Raw genomic sequence first — 22222 nt, forward strand, 5'->3', positions numbered from 1 at the left:
TATTTGATCTTCATTTCAACAATATTGATAGATAAAGGTGATATAATATAACAAATATCATGAAACATTTACATTTTGTAGTCCATTGTATAATTTAAATAAACATAAATGCAAATTTCGCATGTGGAAAAAGTAAGTACACCCCTACAATCTACATTTATCATTACTTCAAATACCTAAAATTAGAATCAGGTGCACCAGCTCAGGTGCAAATGATGAGAACATCGTTAGAGAGGATCTTGGAGGAACCTGTCTTATTTAAACCTCAGACATTTAGTTTGGTTTGCCCTTTTTTTTTTCTTTTTTTTCCCTGGGAATCCTTCCAAAGTAACTTGCTCTCTCATGCACAGATTTATCCCATCTCATCTTCAGTTGTCATACCCTTCCTCCCGTCCATGGTACACGGAATCTTGTGGGGAGGCTGTTGCCCAGAAACAACTTTCCTTCGTCTCCTGGAAAGCAAATCCAAAGGAAGGAAATCTCATTTCCTTTCACAAAGCCCGAAACAAGTGGGTGTCCACCCTCAGGAGAGCCAGGAAACAATATCTCTCCGTTCTCAAGACCGAACTCTCTTATCTGTCTCCCTCTTCCAAATCCTGGTGGCATCTGGTCAAATCTGTTTCTGGTGTTTGTTCCCCCTCCATCCCCTCCCTTACCTCAAACGGCTACACAGCTGACTCCGAACGTGAAAAAGCTGAATGCCTCAACTCTGTGTTTGCCTCTAAATCTTGTGTCCCAAACCCATCCCTCTCTGTACCCACTGTACCCAGTCGTACCCAGCTGCTCCTGGACTCTGTGTCCTTTCCTCCTGACAAGGTGGAAAAGTTTCTGTCAACCCTCGACTCTGATTCTGCAACTGGACCTGACGGCATCAGCCCACGGGTCCTAAAATCCTGTTCTTCTGCTCTTTCACTCCCTCTCTCTGTTCTCTTCACCCTCTCTTTCGCACAAGGTCAACTGCCATCTGCTTGGAAATCAGCCAACATCACCGCTTTGCACAAAAAAAGGTGCAAAAACCGATCCGAGCAACTACAGACCAATCGGCCTTCTACCAATTATCAGCAGTCATGGAATCCATCATTGCTTCGGATATGAAATCTTTCCTCTTCTCCAATGGCTTGATCTCTGATCATCAATTTGGTTTCAGACCAGGTCACTCTACTCTGGACATGCTGCTTCTGCTGTCTCAACAATGGATGGAGGTCCTCAATGCCAAACAGGAAATTAGAGCTGTCTCCCTCGACATATCACGTGCCTTCGATACGGTCTGGCACCCCGCACTGCTCACCAAACTCTCCTCCTTTGGTATCCATGGAAATCTCCACGCATGGCTGGCGGACTTCCTCTCTAGTCGTAGTCAACGCGTGGCCCTGAATGGGTTTCTCTCATCTCCTCTTCCTGTTCAGGCTGGAGTTCCCCAAGGCAGTGTTCTGGGCCCTGTGCTTTTTCTGGTCTTCATCAATGATCTCTCCGACTCTCTTGATAATCCTCTCTATCTCTTTGCTGATTACTCCACTCTCTGCCGCTCCATTCCTCATCCCTCAGATCGGCAGTCTGCAGCCTCCTCACTCTCTGCAGACCTGGACAAAATCACAGACTGGGCAAACAAGTGGAACATGTCTTTCAATCCTGACAAATCTCACACTCTTAGGATGTCTCTCCGAAAAGATCGACTGGAAAACCCTCCCATCTACTTTCTCAACAATCCTCTACAAGAAGTGCTTCCGCTCAAGCTTTTGGGTCTCACTATCTGCCATGATCTGTCCTGGGAAAACCACATTTCCAAGCTGGCCTCCAAAGCCAGTCCCCGACTGGGCATCCTCCGTCGTGCGAAGTCCTTCCTTGGCACACCTGAGCTCCTCACCACATACAAGGCTTTCATCCGCAACTCAATGGAATACTGCTCTCCCCTCTGGGCTGGTGCTCCTGCCTCACACCTAGCTCGTCTTCACGCTGTTGAAACCAAAGCGTTCAGAATCATTGGAATCTCCTGTGATGACGCTATCTCCGAGGGCCTTTCACTTACTCACCGCAGGCAGGTTGGTGGTCTTTCCGTCTTCTACCGACTCCTCTCCAGCCTTGCTCCCCCAGCTCGCTCTGGGCTCTGTCCCCCAAATATTCCTACAGGTCGCACAAGATCTGCCTGCAACCCTCTTATGGTTAAACTGCCAAAATCAAGACTCTCTGCTCACCTTCACTCCTTCATTCATCTTTTCTCCCGCCTCTGGAACAAACTCCCTCACTCTCTTCAATCCCACTCCTCCCTCTAGGTCTTTAAAACAGCTGTTCACCACCATCTTATCTTCCCCAATCCAAAACCTTGATCTTTTCTACCCCCGCTAATTTCACCCCGAATCCACCTTTTTGAAATACCAACTTCTTGCGTTTTATAGCTATCCTGTCTCCCCCCAAGCCCTCTCCCTCCCACACATCTCCCGATGTACCTGCTCTCAAATGTTGTGTTTGTGTGCTTCCTCCCCTTCTCTCCCCATCTTGTCTACCGCTCCCATTTTTATATACTTTGTTTGTTTGCTTGTTTGTTTGATTTGTTTGTTTGATAAATGTTAGCTCTTTCACGAGCCTCGATTCTGTATACCAAAAAAAAACAACAAAAAAAACGGCACGAGTTACGCGACACACAACTGCTCAGGCGTTAAATACCAGCGTCACTCGTGCGAGGTCGCTCGAGATCCAAGACTATATATATATATATATATATATATATATATATATATATATATATTTATTTATTTATTTATTGTTACGGTACGCGGTTAAGGATGTTATATTTGCCGAGCGGAGGCTCCGCGAACCGAACAGTTGTTCCCCGACTAAACCCAATTCACCCAAACGTTGGCCTTATCGCGCCACAGATACTCAATGTGGAAAAGACTAAGACGACGAATGCAAAGAGGAAGAAGAAGAAGACGTACAGAAGAGTAACGGGGTTTATTATTATTTACACACATAAGCAAAAAGAGCAGTCACGGGTATTTGCAGCGGACATGAAAACGCAGGTGACACAGTGAAAATTACTAGCTTATACAGACTTAGTTACTACCCAGGACAGCACGAACAAAACAAACTCACGTACGCAAATGGGGAACTTGCAGGCAGGAATGGCTGGAAAGGATGAGCAGGTGGGATCACAGGGCACAGCGAGCAGGTCCACTCCGGGCGGGAAGCGGGGAGCCAGCAGCTCCTTGTAAGCCGCTTTGCAGCGCACGCCGGCAGCTCCTGGTATTCGGCTTTCCAGCGCACGCCGGCAGGGTCACTCGCTGCCCCGTCAGGGCTTCACGCGGCTGGTTGAAGCGGCTCTTTGTCAAAGGCTTTTCGTATCTCTCACGCAACTCCTGTGCTACTCTGAACTCTCTCCCGGTGGACTGCCGACCCTCTTACGCACCTGGACTCATCTGCCGTATCTCTGGTGTAGCTTGTCCCAGCGATCGTCGCACCCTTCTCTCCAAACCTTCAGCGCGGGTCTGACACGCCCCCCTCGGTTTCGGTACCGCCCTCCGCCCCCGTGCTCTGTTTCGTGACCTTGTATGGTAATCCCACGGGCTTGTCTCCTTATTTGGGCATGGCGCCGACGGCACGCCCCTCGTGGCGAGCCATGGGCTTGTTTCCTTATTTGGGCATGGGGCTGAACAGCCCCGCCCTTCGTGGCGCGCCCTGGGCTTGCCTCTCCCGGGCGACCCCGCCCTTCCTGTTCAAACAGAGCACGGAGCACATATTCACTATAGCAGCGAAATGAGAGGGCGTGCACCCCACGCTTGTGAACTGCTTTACCCGCAGATAGAGAGTTTAGCTGGGAAATGGAAGTATTGAAGGGGAGCTATTCTTAATTGATTCGGTGCAATGGAGTATTATTTTAATGGAAGACAAGGCCTTACCCTAAAACACATAATAAGATATAAGCTACTGAACAAGGGTTTTATCGGGTCCTTCAATGTGGTGTTTCATGGAATAACTACCGAGACGCCCTTTTTACCTTTACACAACTCTGGAGGCAGGAGGGGCCATATCCAACCAATGTTACACAACAATTTACCACCACAATACACACAATCAAAAAAATGCAGTCCTCATATCTGCAACTATATATATATATATATATATATATATATATATATATATATATATATATATATATATATATATATATCTATATACATACATGGCGCTACCTCTGGTGGGAGCCGGTATTACAAATCGTCCTCCTATATCTTCTTCATAATATAAGGGATCCTTTTCAAAATTTTAACATGGACGCATGATCGTGTTGTGGGAATGATCCTTAGTGGTTACATAATCTTTAGTATAACAGCAGTTATTTCATAAGTTTTTGTTTTGTTAAGTGCATCATACTACGTGCGAATAGAAATGTGTTGCCTATGTAATAGATAGCCGTCCCCCCTTCCGAGTGCTTTTCCAGCCATAGTTAACATCTCATTCCATGCATTCTCTTCCCGGCCTGAGCAAGTCATAACCACTTTAAACCGGTCCGAGGCATAGCTCTTTTTCCTGCAGAAAGATGGGATTACAGTATATTCATGCGCCTTGATAATTCCACCAATCGGGGAGTAGTTTCAATCAGATCAGAGTGCGTTCACGCTACTCATGCAACAAATCGGAGGCGATACAAGTGGATAAAGAATGACCTGTAGGAGGTGCCGGGCCAGAAATAAAAGCGCAAGGGATTGCTTGCTTGGGTCGGTCGTCGGTTGCAGGTCCTCTTGCCTCACCTCTCTCACTGCGTTTTGGATCGATGGCTCTGCACTGGTTGCTGCGTTGCATCCTGAACGTATTGTGCTGTTCTGGGATGGACCTGGCACAGGCGTGTGGTGGTACCTATTGAGATCTCAGTGTTCTGGGGGGAGCTGGAACAACCATTGTGGCTGTTGGTGAATAGGTCCCAGCACCCATCGCACCAGCTCAGGGAGGAGGAGGCGAGGGAGGGCGTCTTGTATATCCACAATATTGTTTGTCTCTTTATATCGAATGAACGAGGGCCCACGATATTTCGCTAAGTTGACTGTATATATCTGATCCATTCTATGTGTCACGCAGGGTAAGGGGAATTGAGATCATTGTTCACATAAAAATCCTGTTTCTTGGTTAATTTATTTACAACACATGTATAAAGTGCCTTGGTCTCTGACTCATCCTGCTTGCCCTGATAGTTTTATCTGGTGGCTCTGAGGTACGACCTGTTGAAAGTAGATATTGACCGCAGTCTTGTACCGCTAGATTTCCTTGCATCTTGTCAGATTTTGTTGCTAAAGGTAAAATATATCCCGTGATTGCCCTTGGCATGCCACTTGCCCGGCGCAGATCTCAATCCACATGGTAACGCAGCATTGGATGCAAGGATCTCTGAGGTGGGGAACTGACATGGTCGCTCAGCGACTCACTGGATTTGAACTGGCCAACATGGTCGGTCTGGAGTTACTGTTACAATATGTTGTGATCAATAAAATGCCTTTCAAAAATGACAAAAATTATAAAGTGCATTTCCAAGAATGTGCCGCAATGCATTGCCCACTGAAGATAGGTCGGGAAGGATACCGGCGGGCAGGAGTGCCCACTAATTTATTATGAGACAGAAAGCTTAGCTTAGGTGTTTCACCTTTTTCCTTTCTGTGGCGTTAATATTCTTCTCTTCGTTGGATACTCTGCAAGCAAAAGCACATTCTCAATCTGACATGTCATTCAAGTCTGGTTTGTGACAACAATTGTTATCTTAGCAATGTTCATGTCATCGCAATAAGTACCACATTCGGTATAGGAGCCCCATCACATGCACTGTATACATATTTGTATATGTATGTATAATGTGTATATATATATATATATATATGTGCATATATAGCACCTCCCATCACTTTGCTGATGGGAATATTAAGGGAGAGGAGGCGGGGGGGGGGGGAGGGGGGAGAGAGAGGAGGTGGGGGAGAGAGGAGGTGGGGGAGAGAGAGGTGGGGGAGAGAGGTGGGGGAGAGCCAAGAAGGGGGAAAGAACGAGGAAGAGGGTGGGGGAGAGCAACACCTCACAGTACATTGCTATACACTCTGGGAGGTAGGGGTGTGAGGAGGGTTGTGGGAGTGAGAGAAAGAGAGAGAGGAGGGTGTGAAAGAGAGAATGAGAGGTGTGGGAGGAGGGTGCTGCACTTTATTAGGAGGGGGTGTGAGGAAGAGACAGAGAGAGGTACTTTTTAAGGGTACTTTAAAAAGGGGGTACTTTTTAAATGTATTAAAAGGTGAATGCATTCCTAACAGAAAACAAAAATCAAGTAGAAATTTTTGAAAGACTACATTTTCCAATTCTCCCTTGCACTCGTTCTTTTAATTTGCGCTTTAATTTAATTTGCCTTCCTCACCCCGGAGATTTCACCATGGACAACCCAACCACGGCCGCCTTCGCGGTGATCCCGCTTGTTAATTATTTTTGTTGCATTCAATGAAGTTACACTTTCACTTTTTTTTGTATACAAAGTCGAGGCTCGTGTAAGAGCTAACACAAAACACATAAAACCATAAACAAACACATAAAACATATAATAAAGGGAGCGGGAGACAAGAGGGGAAATTCCAAAAGGCGTCCAAATTCTTCCCCATTCGGACAGCCTGGGTCATGCCCTCTATTTTTAATGTCATTTCCTCCCATTTTCAAATTCTATCCCCATGGACTTCTCCATTTCCCTGAATTTAGTCTCCAATTTGACCTCAAATTCACCCAGTCTGTCCTGAATTTGATTCTGCATTCTCCCCTCTATTTAATCAATTAGTTCCCCCCCAGTTATTGTGCTATCCCCTCCTTAATTCCGTTCATTTGATCAGCAATGTCATTTATTTTCCTCTCAATTTTGCCTTCCAATTGCTCCTTCATCTTCCTCATTTCATTCCTTTGTTCATTCAATTGTTCGTTTATTCCCTCAATTTTGTTTTCCAATCGTTCATTCATTCCATTAATTTCTCCCTTCAGTTCTCCACTATTGGCATTAATTTGTTCCATTTTTTTTTTTTTTTTTTGGATACATAATCGAGGCTCGTGAAAGAGCTAACATTTATCACACAAACAAATCAAACAGACAAACAAACAAAGTATATAAAAAGGGGAGCAGTAGACAAGATGGGGAGAGAAGGGGAAGCGCATAAACACAACATTTGGGAGCAGGGACATCGGACACAAGGACACCAAGGACTTCCAGGAAAGAAGTTGGTATTTCAAAAAAGTGGATTTGGGGTGAAATTAGCGGGGGTAGAAAAGACCAAGGTTTTGGATGGGGGAAGATAAGAGATGGTGGTGAACAGCTGTTTTAAAGACTTAGAGGGAGGAGTGGGATTGAAGAGAGTGAGGGAGTTTGTTCCAGAGCCGGGAGAAAAGAGGAATGAATGAGTGAGGGTAAACAGAGAGTCTTGATTTTGGCAGTTTAACCATAAGAGGGTTGCAGGCAGATCTTGTGCGACCTGTAGGAATATTTGGGGGACAGAGCCCAGAGAGAGCTGGGGGGGGGGGGGGGCAAGGCCGGAGAGGAGTCGGTAGAAGACAGAAAGACCACCAACCTGCCTGCGGTGAGTAAGTGAAAGGCCCTCGGAGTTAGCTTCATCGCGGGAGATTCCAATGTTTCTGAAAGCTTTAGTTTCAACAGCGTGAAGACGAGCTAGGTGTGAGGCAGGAGCACCAGCCCAGAGGGGAATACAGTATTCCATTGAGCTGCAGATGAAAGCCTTGTACATGTGGTTTGGAGCTCAGGTGTGCCAAGGAAGGACTTCACATGACGGAGGATGCCCAGTCGGCGACTGGCTTTGGAGGCCAGCTTGGAAATGTGGTTTTCCCATTTTGTTCTCTCATTGACATTAGCTGTTTTAGCATGGGCTGGATGCCCATCAGATCTGCTCCACGCGTCTCAGACTCCGGCATTACGGGGCGAGGGAGTTCGATCGCTCGGGACGGGGGAGGCTCCAGCCCTACCTTCATAGAACTTTACCCCCGACCTGCTTCCTTGTCCTTCAGAGGCCTCAATGTGCTCCGCCATGTCGTGCACGTCTGCCATTACGTGACGAGCAGTTTTCCCGCATGCGCGTACTTTACCTCAGATCTTTACCAATTTTTTAATTTAGCGATCCGCTGCCTTTCCCAACACCAATCAATTAAAATGTGGACACCCTGGTCACTACGATCACCTCCCCCTCAATGAGAGAAAGACAACTGTTTAAAATGTTGAGTCCAAATGCTGAGCGCAATTTGCACTCAGCGAGTGTCACACTCGCAACCCCGGGCACTGAGTATCCGCCTCAACAAAAGTGAGCTACAGTTTACAGTTACAGTTTTACATTAGTTTGTGCATGCGTACATATATAAACAGATACAAGCACATATTCATATACTGTTTATATTTATATAAACACACTGCCTACATTTGTTTAACGACATATATAAAGGTAAAAGGGATGTTCATGAAAAAACGAAGTGAATGAGTTACGTTGAATGAGTGAATTAATTGAATAATTAAAACAAAAGAAAATGGTGAAGAATCACTTAAAATTTAAAAAATTATCATATCCGAATCCATATTCCGATCTTGACCAAAATCAAATCGATTCTTCCTTGTCACACACACACACGACCTGTTCACCAAGTTTTGTCCAAATCCGTCCACAACCTTTTGAGATATCCTGCTATGTATCGTTTTTGTCCCTATCTTCCAATAGTGAAAAATCACTTTAAAAATTATATTGGCCGGATCCAAATCCGGATCTTCACCAAAATCTAATAATTTCGTCCTTGTCACATACGCTACATCTCCGCCAAATTTCATCCAAATCCGTCCACGACATTTTGAAATATTTTGTTCACAAACGAACAAACAAATGAAAAATCACTCGTAGAGCGACACTTGTCAAAAGAGAACATAGCAGAATGGCACTCAGTAGAGCATCCTTTTGACCTCACAAATAATTGGTGGTTGAATTCACTTAGATTATATGAAAATCCAATTCAAATTTCAAGTCAATCGGATGAAAATTGAGGATTTTAGAAATTTGAAATTGTTGTTGACCTTTGACCTATGTTGACCTTTTGGTCTATGTTGATCTGAAAATAGTTGGTGATTGAATTCAGTGACCCGGTATGCAAATCGTCTTCAAAGTTTAAGTTAATCGGATGAAAATTGACTTTTAGAAATTTGGCCTATGTTGACCTTTTGGCCAAAGCTGATCTCAAAAATAGTCGGCGGTTGAATTCAGTTAGCCGATATGTAAATCCTTTTCAACTTTCAAGTCAATCTGCTGAAAATTGAGGATTTTAGGAATTTGAAAAATTGGTTGACCTGTGGCCTATGTTGACCTTTTGGCCTATGCTGATCTCAAAAATAGTTGGTGTTTGAATTCAGTTTGCTAATATGTAAATCCCATTCAAATTTCAAGTGAATCGGATGAAAATTGAGGATTTTAGAAATTTGAAATTTATTGTTGTTGACCTTTGGCCTTTGCCGATCTCAAAAATAGTTGGTTGTTGAATTCAGTTAGCTGAAATGAAAATCCTATTCAAATTTCAAGTCAAACGGATTAAAATAGAGGATTTTAGAAATTTGAAATTGTTGTTGACCTTTGGCCTATGTGGACTTTTTGGCCGATGCTGATCTCAAAAATAGTTGGTGGTTGAATTCAGTTTTCTGATATGTAAATCGCATTCAAATTTCAAGTGAATCGGATTTAAATTGAGGATTTTAGAAATTTGAAAAGAAGTGGTTGACCTTTGGCCTCTGTTGACCTTTTGACCTTTTCACCTCAAAAATATATAGGATTTTGTCGGACCACGAACTCTACCATTTGGTAGAGTTTCATGAAGATCGGTTTCAAATTGTGACCTGTAGGGAAGTATAAGTGAGCAGACAGACAAACAAACACACAAACAAACACACAAATGAAAAATCGGTCAGAGAACGAGGACTTGCTGGAATGTACTTTTTTATCGGCCATTTAGGAAAAATGTGGCGGCCGAACCACGTGACCGATGACGTCATCATTAACATATTTTATTCCCCATGGAGAGTCTTTACAATGAACCATGTCTCAATTTTTTTCTATTCAGGACTTTTGGAGATGTGGAGGTGCAAAGTTTTTCGGTTTTTCCAAGATGGCGGCCGAACCACGTGACGTATGACGTCATCATTAACATATTTTATTCCCCATGGGGAGTTCTTTACAATGAGCCATGTGTCAATTTTTTCCATTCTGCACTTTTGGAGATATAGTGGTGCAAAGTTTTGCAAAGTTTTTTTTTTTCAAAGATGGCGGCCGACCACGTGACGTATGACGTCATCATTAACATATTTTATTCCCCATGGGGAGTTCTTTACAATGAGCCATGTCTCAATTTTTTCCATTCTGCACTTTTGGAGATATAGTGGTGCAAAGTTTTGCAAAGTTTTGCCGTTTTTCCAAGATGGCGGCCGACCACGTGACATATGACGTCATCATTAACATATTTTATTCCCCATGGAGAGTTCTTTACAATGAGCCATGTCTCAATTTTTTCTGTTCAGCACTTTTGGAGATATGGTGGTGCAACGTTTTGTCGTTTTTCCAAGATGGCGGCCGAAACACGTGACTGATGACGTCATCATTAACATATTTTATTCCCCATGGAGAGTTCTTTACAATGAGCCATGTCTCAATTTTATCTGTACAGTACTTTCGGAGATATAGAGGTGCAAATTTTTTCGGTTTTTCCAAGATGGCGGCCGAACCACGTCACCGATGACGTCATCAATTGGGCACAGTCTATTCCAGGGCAAGACCAATATGTGTGCAAAGTTTGGCAATTCTCCGTGCAACGGTGTAGACGCAGTGCTGCAAACAGACAGACAGACAGACAAACAGACAAATGAAAAATCGGTCAGAGACCGAGGACTTGCCGGAAAGTACTTTTTTATCGGCCATTTAGGACAAATATGGCGGCCGAACCACGTGACCGATGACGTCATCATTAACATATTTTATTCCCCATGGAGAGTTCTTTACAATGAGCCATACCTCAATTTTTTCTATTCAGGACTTTTGGAGATGTGGAGGTGCAGAGTTTTTCGGTTTTTCCAAGATGGCGGCCGAACCACGTGACCGATGACATCATCATTAACATATTTTATTCCCCATGGAGAGTTCTTTACAATGAGCCATGTATCAATTTTTTCTATTCAGCACTTTCGGAGATATGGAGGTGCTAAGTTTTCGGTTTTTCCAAGATGGCGGCCGACCACGTGACTGATGACGTCATCATTAACATATTTTATTCCCCATGGAGAGTTCTTTACAATGAGCCATGTCTCAATTTTTTCTGTTCAGCACTTTTGGAGATATAGTGGTGCAAATTTTTGCCGTTTTTCCAAGATGGCGGCCGACCACGTGACATATGACGTCATCATTAACATATTTTATTCCCCATGGAGAGTTCTTTACAATGAGCCATGTCTCAATTTTTTCTGTTCAGCACTTTTGGAGATATAGTGGCGCAACGTTTTGCCGTTTTTCCAAGATGGCGCCCGAACCACGTGACTGATGACGTCATCATTTACATATTTTATTCCCCATGGAGAGTTCTTTACAATGAGCCATGTCTCAATTTTTTCTGTTCAGTACTTTCGGAGATATAGAGGTGCAAAATTTTTCGGTTTTTCCAAGATGGCGGCCGAACCACGTCACCGATGACGTCATCAATTGGGCACAGTCTATTCCAGGGCAAGACCAATATGTGTGCAAAGTTTGGCGATTCTCCGTGCAACGGTGTAGACGCAGTGCTGCAAACAGACAGACAGACAGACAAACAGATGAAAAATCGGTCAGAGACCGAGGACTTGCCGGAATTTACTTTTTTATCGGCCATTTAGGACAAATATGGTGGCTGAACCACGTGACCGATGACGTCATCATTAACATATTTTATTCCCCATGGATAGTTCTTCACAATGAGCCATGTCTCAATTTTTTCTGTTCAGCACTTTCGGAGATATCGAGGTGCAAAGTTTTCCCCAGATGGCGGCCGAACCACGTGACCGATGACGTCATCATTAACATATTTTATTCCCCATGGAGAGTTCTTTCCAATGAGCCATGTCTCAATTTTTTCTATTCAGCACTTTTGGAGATATGGAGGTGCAAAGTTTTTCGGATTTTCCAAGATGGCAGCAGAACCACGTGACTGATGACGTCATCATTAACATATTTTATTCCCCCTGGAGAGTTCTTTCCAATGAGCCATGTATCAATTTTTTCTATTCAGCACTTCCGGAGAAATGGAGGTGCAAAGTTTTTCGGTTTTTCCAAGATGGCGGCCGAACCACGTGACTGATGACGTCATCATTAGCATATTTTATTCCCCATGGAGAGTTCTTTACAATGAGCCATGTCTCAATTTTTTCTGTTCAGTACTTTCGGAGATATAGAAGTGCAAAGTTTTTCGGTTTTTCCAAGATGGCGGCCGAACCACGTCACCGATGACGTCATCAATTGGGCACAGTCTATTCCAGGGCAAGCCCAATATGTGTGCAAAGTTTGGCGATTCTACGTGCAACGGTGTAGACGCAGTGCTGCAAACAGACAGACAAACAGACAAACAGACAGACAGACAAACAGACAAACAAACGAACAGATCAACATACTTGCCGGAATCTTTTCCGGCAAGTAACAAACGAACAGATCAACATACTTGCCGGAAAATTTTTCCGGCAAGTAATGAAAAATCGGTCAGAGACCGAAGACTTGCCGGAATGTACTTTTTATCGGCCATTTTGGACAAATATGGCGGCCGAAACACGTGAACGATGACGTCATCATAAACATATTTTATTCCCCATGGAGAGTTCTTTTCAATAAGCCATGTCTCAATTTTTTCTATTCAGCACTTTCGGAGATATGGACGTGCAAAGTTTTTCGGTTTTTCCAAGATGGCGGCCAAACCACGTGACTGATGACATCATCATTAACATATTTTATTCCCCATGGAGATTTCTTTACAATGAGCCATGTCTCAATTTTTTCTATTCAGGACTTTCGGAGATATGGAGGTGCTAAGTTTTTCGGTTTTTCCAAAATGGCGGCCGAACCACGTTATCTATGACGTCATCATTAACATATTTTATTCTCCATGGAGTGTTCTTTACAATGAGCCATGTCTCAATTTTTTCTGTTCAGCACTTTTGGAGATATGGTGGTGCAAATTTTTGACGTTTTTCCAAGATGGCGACCGAACCACGTGACTGATGACGTCATCATTAACATATTTTGTTCCCCATGGAGAGTTCTTTTCAATGAGCCATGTCTCAATTTTTTCTATTCAGCACTTTCGGAGATATGGAGGTGCTAAGTTTTTCGGTTTTTCCAAAATGGCGGCCGAACCACGTTATCTATGACGTCATCATTAACATATTTTATTCTCCATGGAGTGTTCTTTACAATGAGCCATGTCTCAATTTTTTCTGTTCAGCACTTTTGGAGATATAGTGGTGCAAATTTTTGCCGTTTTTCCAAGATGGCGGCCGAACCACGTGACTGATGACGTCATTGTTTGGGCACAGTATATTAGAGGGCAAGACAAATACGTGTGCAAAGTTTGGCGATTCTACGTGCAACGGTGTGGATGTAGTGCTGCAAACAGACAAACAGACAAACAGACAAACAGACAAACGAACAGATCAACATACTTGCCGGAATCTTTTCCGGCAAGTAACAAACAGACAGATGAAAAATCGGTCAGAGACCGAGGACTTGCCGGAATGTACTTTTTTATCGGCCATTTAGGACAAATATGGCGGCCGAACCACGTGACCGATGACGTCATCATTAACATATTTTATTCCCCATGGAGAGTTCTTTACAATGAGCCATACCTCAATTTTTTCTATTCAGGACTTTTGGAGATGTGGAGGTGCAGAGTTTTTCGGTTTTTCCAAGATGGCGGCCGAACCACGTGACCAATGACGTCATCATTAACATATTTTATTCCCCATGGAGAGTTCTTTACAATGAGCCATGCCTCAATTTTTTCTATTCAGGACTTTTGGAGATGTGGAGGTGCAGAGTTTTTCGGTTTTTCCAAGATGGCGGCCGAACCACGTGACTGATGACGTCATCATTAACATATTTTATTCCCCATGGAGAGTTCTTTACAATGAGCCATGTCTCAATTTTTTCTGTTCAGCACTTTTGGAGATATAGTGGTGCAAAGTTTTGCCGTTTTTCCAAGATGGCGGCCGACCACGTGACATATGACATCATCATTAACATATTTTATTCCCCATGGAGAGTTCTTTACAATGAGCCATGTCTCAATTTTTTCTGTTCAGGACTTTTGGAGATTTCGTGGTGCAAAATTTTGCCGTTTTCCCAAGATGGCGGCCGACCACGTGACTGATGACGTCATCATTAACATATTTTATTCCCCATGGAGAGTTCTTTACAATGAGCCATGTCTCAATTTTTTCTGTTCAGCACTTTTGGAGATATAGTGGTGCAAAGTTTTTCGGTTTTTCCAAGATGGCGGCCGACCACGTGACATATGACGTCATCATTAACATATTTTATTCCCCATGGAGAGTTCTTTACAATGAGCCAGGTCTCAATTTTTTCTGTTCAGCACTTTTGGAGATATAGTGGCGCAACGTTTTGCCGTTTTTCCAAGATGGCGACCGAACCACGTGACTGATGACGTCATCATTTACATATTTTATTCCCCATGGAGAGTTCTTTACAATGAGCCATGTCTCAATTTTTTCTGTTCAGTACTTTCGGAGATATAGAGGTGCAAAGTTTTTCGGTTTTTCCAAGATGGCGGCCAAACCACGTCACCGATGACGTCATCAATTGGGCACAGTCTATTCCAGGGCAAGACCAATATTTGTGCAAAGTTTGGCGATTCTACGTGCAACGGTGTAGACACAGTGCTGCAAACAGACAGACAGACAAACAGACAGACAGACAGACAGACAGACAAACAAACGAACAGATCAACATACTTGCCGGAAAATTTTTCCGGCAAGTAACAAACAGACAAACAGACAAATGAAAAATCGGTCAGAGACCGAGGACTTGCCGGAATGAACTTTTTTATTGGCCATTGAGGACAAATATGGCGGCCGAACCACGTGACCGATGACGTCATCATTAACATATTTTATTCCCCATGGAGAGTTCTTTACAATGAGCCATGCCTCAATTTTTTCTATTCAGCACTTTTGGACACATAGAGGTGCTAAGTTTTTCGGTTTTTCGAAGATGGCGGCCGAACCACGTGACATATGACGTCATCATTAACAAATTTTATTCCCCATGGAGAGTTCTTTACAATGAGCCATGTCTCAATTTTTTCTGTTCAGCACTTTTGGAGATATAGTGGTGCAAAGTTTTGCCGTTTTTCCAAGATGGCGGCCGACCACATGACATATGACATCATCATTAACATATTTTATTCCCCATGGAGAGTTCTTTACAATGAGCCATGTCTCAATTTTTTCTGTTCAGCACTTTTGGAGATTTCGTGGTGAAAAGTTTTGCCGTTTTTCCAAGATGGCGGCCGACCACGTGACTGATGACGTCATCATTAACATATTTTATTCCCCATGGAGAGTTCTTTACAATGAGCCATGTCTCAATTTTTTCTGTTCAGCACTTTTGGAGATATAGTGGTGCAAAGTTTTGCCGTTTTTCCAAAATGGCGGCCGACCACGTGACATATGACGTCATCATTAACATATTTTATTCCCCATGGAGAGTTCTTTACAATGAGCCATGTCTCAATTTTTTCTGTTCAGGACTTTTGGAGATATGGAGGTGCAAAATTTTTCGGTTTTTCCAAGATGGCGGCCGAACCATGTGACCGATGACGTCATCATTTGGGCACAGTATATTAGAGGGCAAGACAAATACGTGTGCAAAGTTTGGTGATTCTACGTGCAACGGTGTAGACGTAGTGCTGCAAACAGACAAACAGACAAACAGACAAACAGACAAACAGACAAATGAAAAATCGGTCAGAGACCGAGGACTTGCCGGAATGTACTTTTTTATCGGCCATTTAGGACAAATAGGGCGGCCGAACCACGTGACCGATGACGTCATCATTAACATATTTTATTCCCCATGGAGAGTTCTTTACAATGAGCCATACCTCAATTTTTTCTATTCAGGACTTTTGGAGATGTGGAGGTGCAGAGTTTTTCGGTTTTTCCAAGATGGCGGCCGAACCACGTGACCGATGACATCATCATTAACATATTTTGTTCCCCATGGAGAGTTCTTTACAATGAGCCATGTCTCAATTTTTTCTATTCAGCACTTTCGGAGATATGGAGGTGCTAAGTTTTTCGGTTTTTCCAAGATGGCGGCCGACCACGTGACTGATGACGTCATCATTAACATATTTTATTCCCCATGGAGAGTTCTTTACAATGAGCCATGTCTCAATTTTTTCTGTTCAGTACTTTCGGAGATATAGAGGTGCAAATTTATTCGGTTTATCCAAGATGGCGGCCGAACCACGTCACTGATGACGTCATCATTGAGGCACAGTATATTAGAGGGCAAGACCATTATGTGTGCAAAGTTTGGCGATTCTCCGTGCAACGGTGTAGACGCAGTGCTGCAAACAGACAAACAGACAGACAAACAGACAGACAAACAGACAGACAGACAAATGAAAAATCGGTCAGAGACCGAGGACTTGCCGGAATGTACTCTTTTATCGGCCATTTAAGACAAATATGGCGTCCGAACCACGTGATAGATGACGTCATCATTAACATATATTATTCCCCATGGAGAGTTCTTCACAAAGAGCCATGTCTCAACTTTTTCTATTCAGCACTTTTGGAGATATGGAGGTGCTACGTTTTTCGGTTTTTCCAAGATGGCAGCCGAACCACGTGACCTATGATGTCATTATTAACATATTTTATTCCCCATGGAGAGTTCTTTACAATGAGCCATGTCTCAATTTTTTCTATTCAGCACTTTCAGAGATATGGAGGTGCACAATTTTTCGGTTTTTCCAAGATGGCGGCCGAACCACGTGACATATGATGTCATCATTAACATATTTTATTCCCCATTGAGAGTTCTTTCCAATGAGCCATGTCTCAATTTTTTCCATTCTGCACTTTTGGAGATATAGTGGTGCAAAGTTTTCCCATTTTTCCAAGATGGCGGCCGAACCACGTGACCGATGGCGTCATCATTAACATATTTTATTCCCCATGGAGAGTTCTTTACAATGAGCCATGTCTCAATTTTTTCTGTTCAGCACTTTTGGAGATTTTGTGGTGCAAAGTTTTGCCGTTTTTCCAAGATGGCGGCCGACCACGTGACTGATGACGTCATCATTAACATATTCTATTCCCCATGGAGAGTTCTTTACAATGAGCCATGTCTCAATTATTTCTGTTCAGCACTTTTGGAGATATAGTGGTGCAAAGTTTTGCCGTTTTTCCAAGATGGCGGCCGACCACGTGACATATGACGTCATCATTAACATATTTTATTCCCCATGGAGAGTTCTTTCCAATGAGCCATGTCTCAATTTTTTCTGTTCAGCACTTTTGGAGATATAGTGGCGCAACGATTTGCCGTTTTTCCAAGATGGCGACCGAACCACGTGACTGATGACGTCATCATTTACATATTTTATTCCCCATGGAGAGTTCTTTACAATGAGCCATGTCTCAATTTTTTCTGTTCAGTACTTTCGGAGATATAGAGGTGCAAATTTATTCGGTTTTTCCAAGATGGCGGCCGAACCACGTCACCGATGACGTCATCGTTGGGGCACAGTATATTAGAGGGCAAGACCATTATGTGTGCAAAGTTTGGCGATTCTCCGTGCAACGGTGTAGACGCAGTGCTGCAAACAGACAAACAGACAGACAAACAGACAGACAAACAGATGAAAAATCGGTCAGAGACCGAGGACTTGCCGGAATGTACTTTTTTATCGGCCATTTAGGACAAATAGGGCGGCCGAACCACGTGACCGATGACGTCATAATTAACATATTTTATTCCCCATGGAGAGTTCTTTACAATGAGCCATGTCTCAATTCTTTCTGTTCAGAACTTTTGGAGATGTGGAGGTGCAGAGTTTTTCGGTTTTTCCAAGATGGCGGCCGAACCACGTGACCGATGACATCATCATTAACATATTTTGTTCCCCATGGAGAGTTCTTTACAATGAGCCATGTCTCAATTTTTTCTATTCAGCACTTTCGGAGATATGGAGGTGCTAAGTTTTTCGGTTTTTCCAAGATGGCGGCCGACCACGTGACTGATGACGTCATCATTAACATATTTTATTCCCCATGGAGAGTTCTTTACAATGAGCCATGTCTCAATTTTTTCTGTTCAGCACTTTTGGAGATATAGTGGTGCAAATTTTTGCCGTTTTTCCAAGATGGCGGCCGACCACGTGACATATGACGTCATCATTAACATATTTTATTCCCCATGGAGAGTTCTTTACAATGAGCCATGTCTCAATTTTTTCTGTTCAGTACTTTCGGAGATATAGAGGTGCAAATTTATTCGGTTTTTCCAAGATGGCGGCCGAACCACGTCACCGATGACGTCATCATTGAGGCACAGTATATTAGAGGGCAAGACCATTATGTGTGCAAAGTTTGGCGATTCTCCGTGCAACGGTGTAGACGCAGTGCTGCAAACAGACAAACAGACAGACAAACAGACAGACAGACAAACAAACGAACAGATCAACATACTTGCCGGAAAAATTTTCCGGCAAGTAACAAACGAACAGATCAACATACTTGCCGGAAAATTTTTCCGGCAAGTAACAAATGAAAAATCGGTCAGAGACCGAGGACTTGCCGGATTGTACTTTTTTATCGGCCATTTAGGACAAATATGGTGGCCGAACCACGTGACCGATGACATCATCATTAACATATTTTATTCCCCATGGAGAGTTCTTTACAATGAGCCATACCTCAATTTTTTCTATACAGGACTTTTGGAGATGTGGAGGTGCAGAGTTTTTCGGTTTTTCCAAGATGGCGGCCGACCACGTGACTGATGACGTCATCATTAACATATTTTATTCCCCATGGAGAGTTCTTTAGAATGAGCCATGTCTCAATTTTTTCTGTTCAGCACTTTTGGAGATATAGTGGTGCAAAGTTTTGCCGTTTTTCCAAGATGGCGGCCGACCACGTGACATATGACGTCATCATTAACATATTTTATTCTCCATGGAGAGTTCTTTACAATGAGCCATGTCTCAATTTTTTCTGTTCAGCACTTTTGGAGATATAGTGGCGCAACGTTTTGCCGTTTTTCCAAGATGGCGACCGAACCACGTGACTGATGACGTCATCATTTACATATTTTATTCCCCATGGAGAGTTCTTTACAATGAGCCATGTCTCAATTTTTTCTGTTCAGTACTTTCGGAGATATAGAGGTGCAAAGTTTTTCGGTTTTTCCAAGATGGCGGCCGAACCACGTCACCGATGACGTCATCAATTGGGCACAGTCTATTCCAGGGCAAGACCAATATGTGTGCAAAGTTTGGCGATTCTACGTGCAACGGTGTAGACGCAGTGCTGCAAACAGACAGACAGACAGACAAACAGACAGATGAAAAATCGGTCAGAGACCGAGGACTTGCCGGAATGTACTTTTTTATCGGCCATTTAGGACAAATATGGCGGCCGAACCATGTGACCGATGACGTCATCATTAACATATATTATTCCCCATGGAGAGTTCTTTACAATGAGTCATGTCTCAATTTTTTCTATTCAGCACTTTCGGAGATATGGAGGTGCTAGGTTTTTCCAAGATGGCGGCTAAACCACGTGACCGATGACGTCATCATTAACAAATTTTATTCCCCATGGAGAGTTCTTTACAATGAGTCATGTCTCAATTTTTTCTGTTCAGCACTTTTGGAGATATAGTGGTGCAAAAGTTTTGCCGTTTTTCCAAGATGGCGGCCGACCACGTGACATATGACATCATCACTAACATATTTTATTCCCCATGGAGAGTTCTTTACAATGAGCCATGTCTCAATTTTTTCTGTTCAGCACTTTCGGAGATATGGAGGTGCAAACTTTTTCGGTTTTTCCAAGATGGCGGCCGAACCACGTGACTGATGACTTCATCAGTAACATATTTTATTCCCCATGGAGAGTTATTTACAATGAGCCATGTCTCAATTTTTTCTGTTCAGCACTTTCGGAGATATGGAGGTGTAAAGTTTTTCGGTTTTTCCAAGATGGCGGCCGAACCACGTCACCGATGACGTCATCATTTGGGCACAGTATATTAGAGGGCAAGACCAATATGTGTGCCAAGTTTGGCGATTCTACGTGCAACGGTGTAGACGTAGTGCTGCAAACAGACAAACAGACAGACAGACAGACAGACAGACAGACAGACAAACAAACGAACAGATCAACATACTTGCCGGAAAATTTTTCCGGCAAGTAATGAAAAATCGGTCAGAGACCGAGGACTTGCCGGAATGTACTTTTTTATCGGCCATTTAGGACAAATATGGCGGCCGAACCACGTGATAGATGACGTCATCATTAACATATATTATTCCCCATGGAGAGTTCTTTACAAAGAGCCATGTCTCAACTTTTTCTATTCAGCACTTTTGGAGATATGGAGGTGCTACGTTTTTCGGTTTTTCCAAGATGGCGGCCGAACCACGTGACCTCTGATGTCATCATTAACATATTTTATTCCCCATGGAGAGTTCTTTACAATGAGCCATGTCTCAATTCTTTATATTCAGCACTTTCAGAGATATGGAGGTGCAAAATTTTTCGGTTTTTCCAAGATGGCGGCCGAACCACGTGACATATGATGTCATCATTAACATATTTTATTCCCCATGGAGAGTTCTTTACAATGAGCCATGTTTCAATTTTTTCTGTTCAGCACTTTTGGAGATATAGTGGTGCAAAGTTTTGCCGTTTTTCCAAGATGGCGGCCGACCACATGACATATGACGTCATCATTAACATATTTTATTCCCCATGGAGAGTTCTTTACAATGAGCCATGTCTCAATTTTTTCTGTTCAGCACTTTTGGAGATATCGTGGTGCAAAGTTTTGCCGTTTTCCAAGATGGCGGCCGACCACGTGACTGATGACGTCATCATTCACATATTTTATTCCCCATGGAGAGTTCTTTACAATGAGCCATGTCTCAATTTTTTCTATTCAGTACTTTCAGAGATATAGAGGTGCAAAATTTTTCGGTTTTTCCAAGATGGCGGCCGAACCACGTCACCGATGACGTCATCAATTGGGCACAGTCTATTCCAGGGCAAGACCAATATGTGTGCAAAGTTTGGCGATTCTCCGTGCAACGGTGTAGACGCAGTGCTGCAAACAGACAGACAGACAGACAAACAGATGAAAAATCGGTCAGAGACCGAGGACTTGCCGGAATTTACTTTTTTATCGGCCATTTAGGACAAATATGGTGGCTGAACCACGTGACCGATGACGTCATCATTAACATATTTTATTCCCCATGGATAGTTCTTCACAATGAGCCATGTCTCAATTTTTTCTGTTCAGCACTTTCGGAGATATCGAGGTGCAAAGTTTTCCCCAGATGGCGGCCGAACCACGTGACCGATGACGTCATCATTAACATATTTTATTCCCCATGGAGAGTTCTTTCCAATGAGCCATGTCTCAATTTTTTCTATTCAGCACTTTTGGAGATATGGAGGTGCAAAGTTTTTCGGATTTTCCAAGATGGCAGCAGAACCACGTGACTGATGACGTCATCATTAACATATTTTATTCCCCCTGGAGAGTTCTTTCCAATGAGCCATGTATCAATTTTTTCTATTCAGCACTTCCGGAGAAATGGAGGTGCAAAGTTTTTCGGTTTTTCCAAGATGGCGGCCGAACCACGTGACTGATGACGTCATCATTAGCATATTTTATTCCCCATGGAGAGTTCTTTACAATGAGCCATGTCTCAATTTTTTCTGTTCAGTACTTTCGGAGATATAGAAGTGCAAAGTTTTTCGGTTTTTCCAAGATGGCGGCCGAACCACGTCACCGATGACGTCATCAATTGGGCACAGTCTATTCCAGGGCAAGCCCAATATGTGTGCAAAGTTTGGCGATTCTACGTGCAACGGTGTAGACGCAGTGCTGCAAACAGACAGACAGACAAACAG

General features: G+C 43.2%; 1 protein-coding gene across 3 annotated transcripts in view; it reads right to left on the reverse strand.

Moving 5' to 3' along the window:
* The window catches only part of LOC137417138 (CMP-N-acetylneuraminate-beta-galactosamide-alpha-2,3-sialyltransferase 1), a 213464-nt gene that overhangs the window by 29166 nt on the left and 162076 nt on the right, over positions 1-22222 (reverse strand). For all 3 annotated transcript variants that reach the window (XM_068102920.2, XM_078773902.1, XM_068102921.2), the window contains one exon: positions 5630-5675. In XM_068102920.2, the coding sequence (XP_067959021.2) occupies positions 5630-5675 (46 nt within the window). The remainder of the gene's footprint in view (positions 1-5629; positions 5676-22222) is intronic.

The sequence above is a fragment of the Myxine glutinosa genome, chromosome 3, assembly GCF_964187855.1.
Source record: "Myxine glutinosa chromosome 3, kmMyxGlut1.1, whole genome shotgun sequence".
In the NCBI taxonomy this organism is placed as follows: Eukaryota; Metazoa; Chordata; class Myxini; order Myxiniformes; family Myxinidae; genus Myxine; species Myxine glutinosa.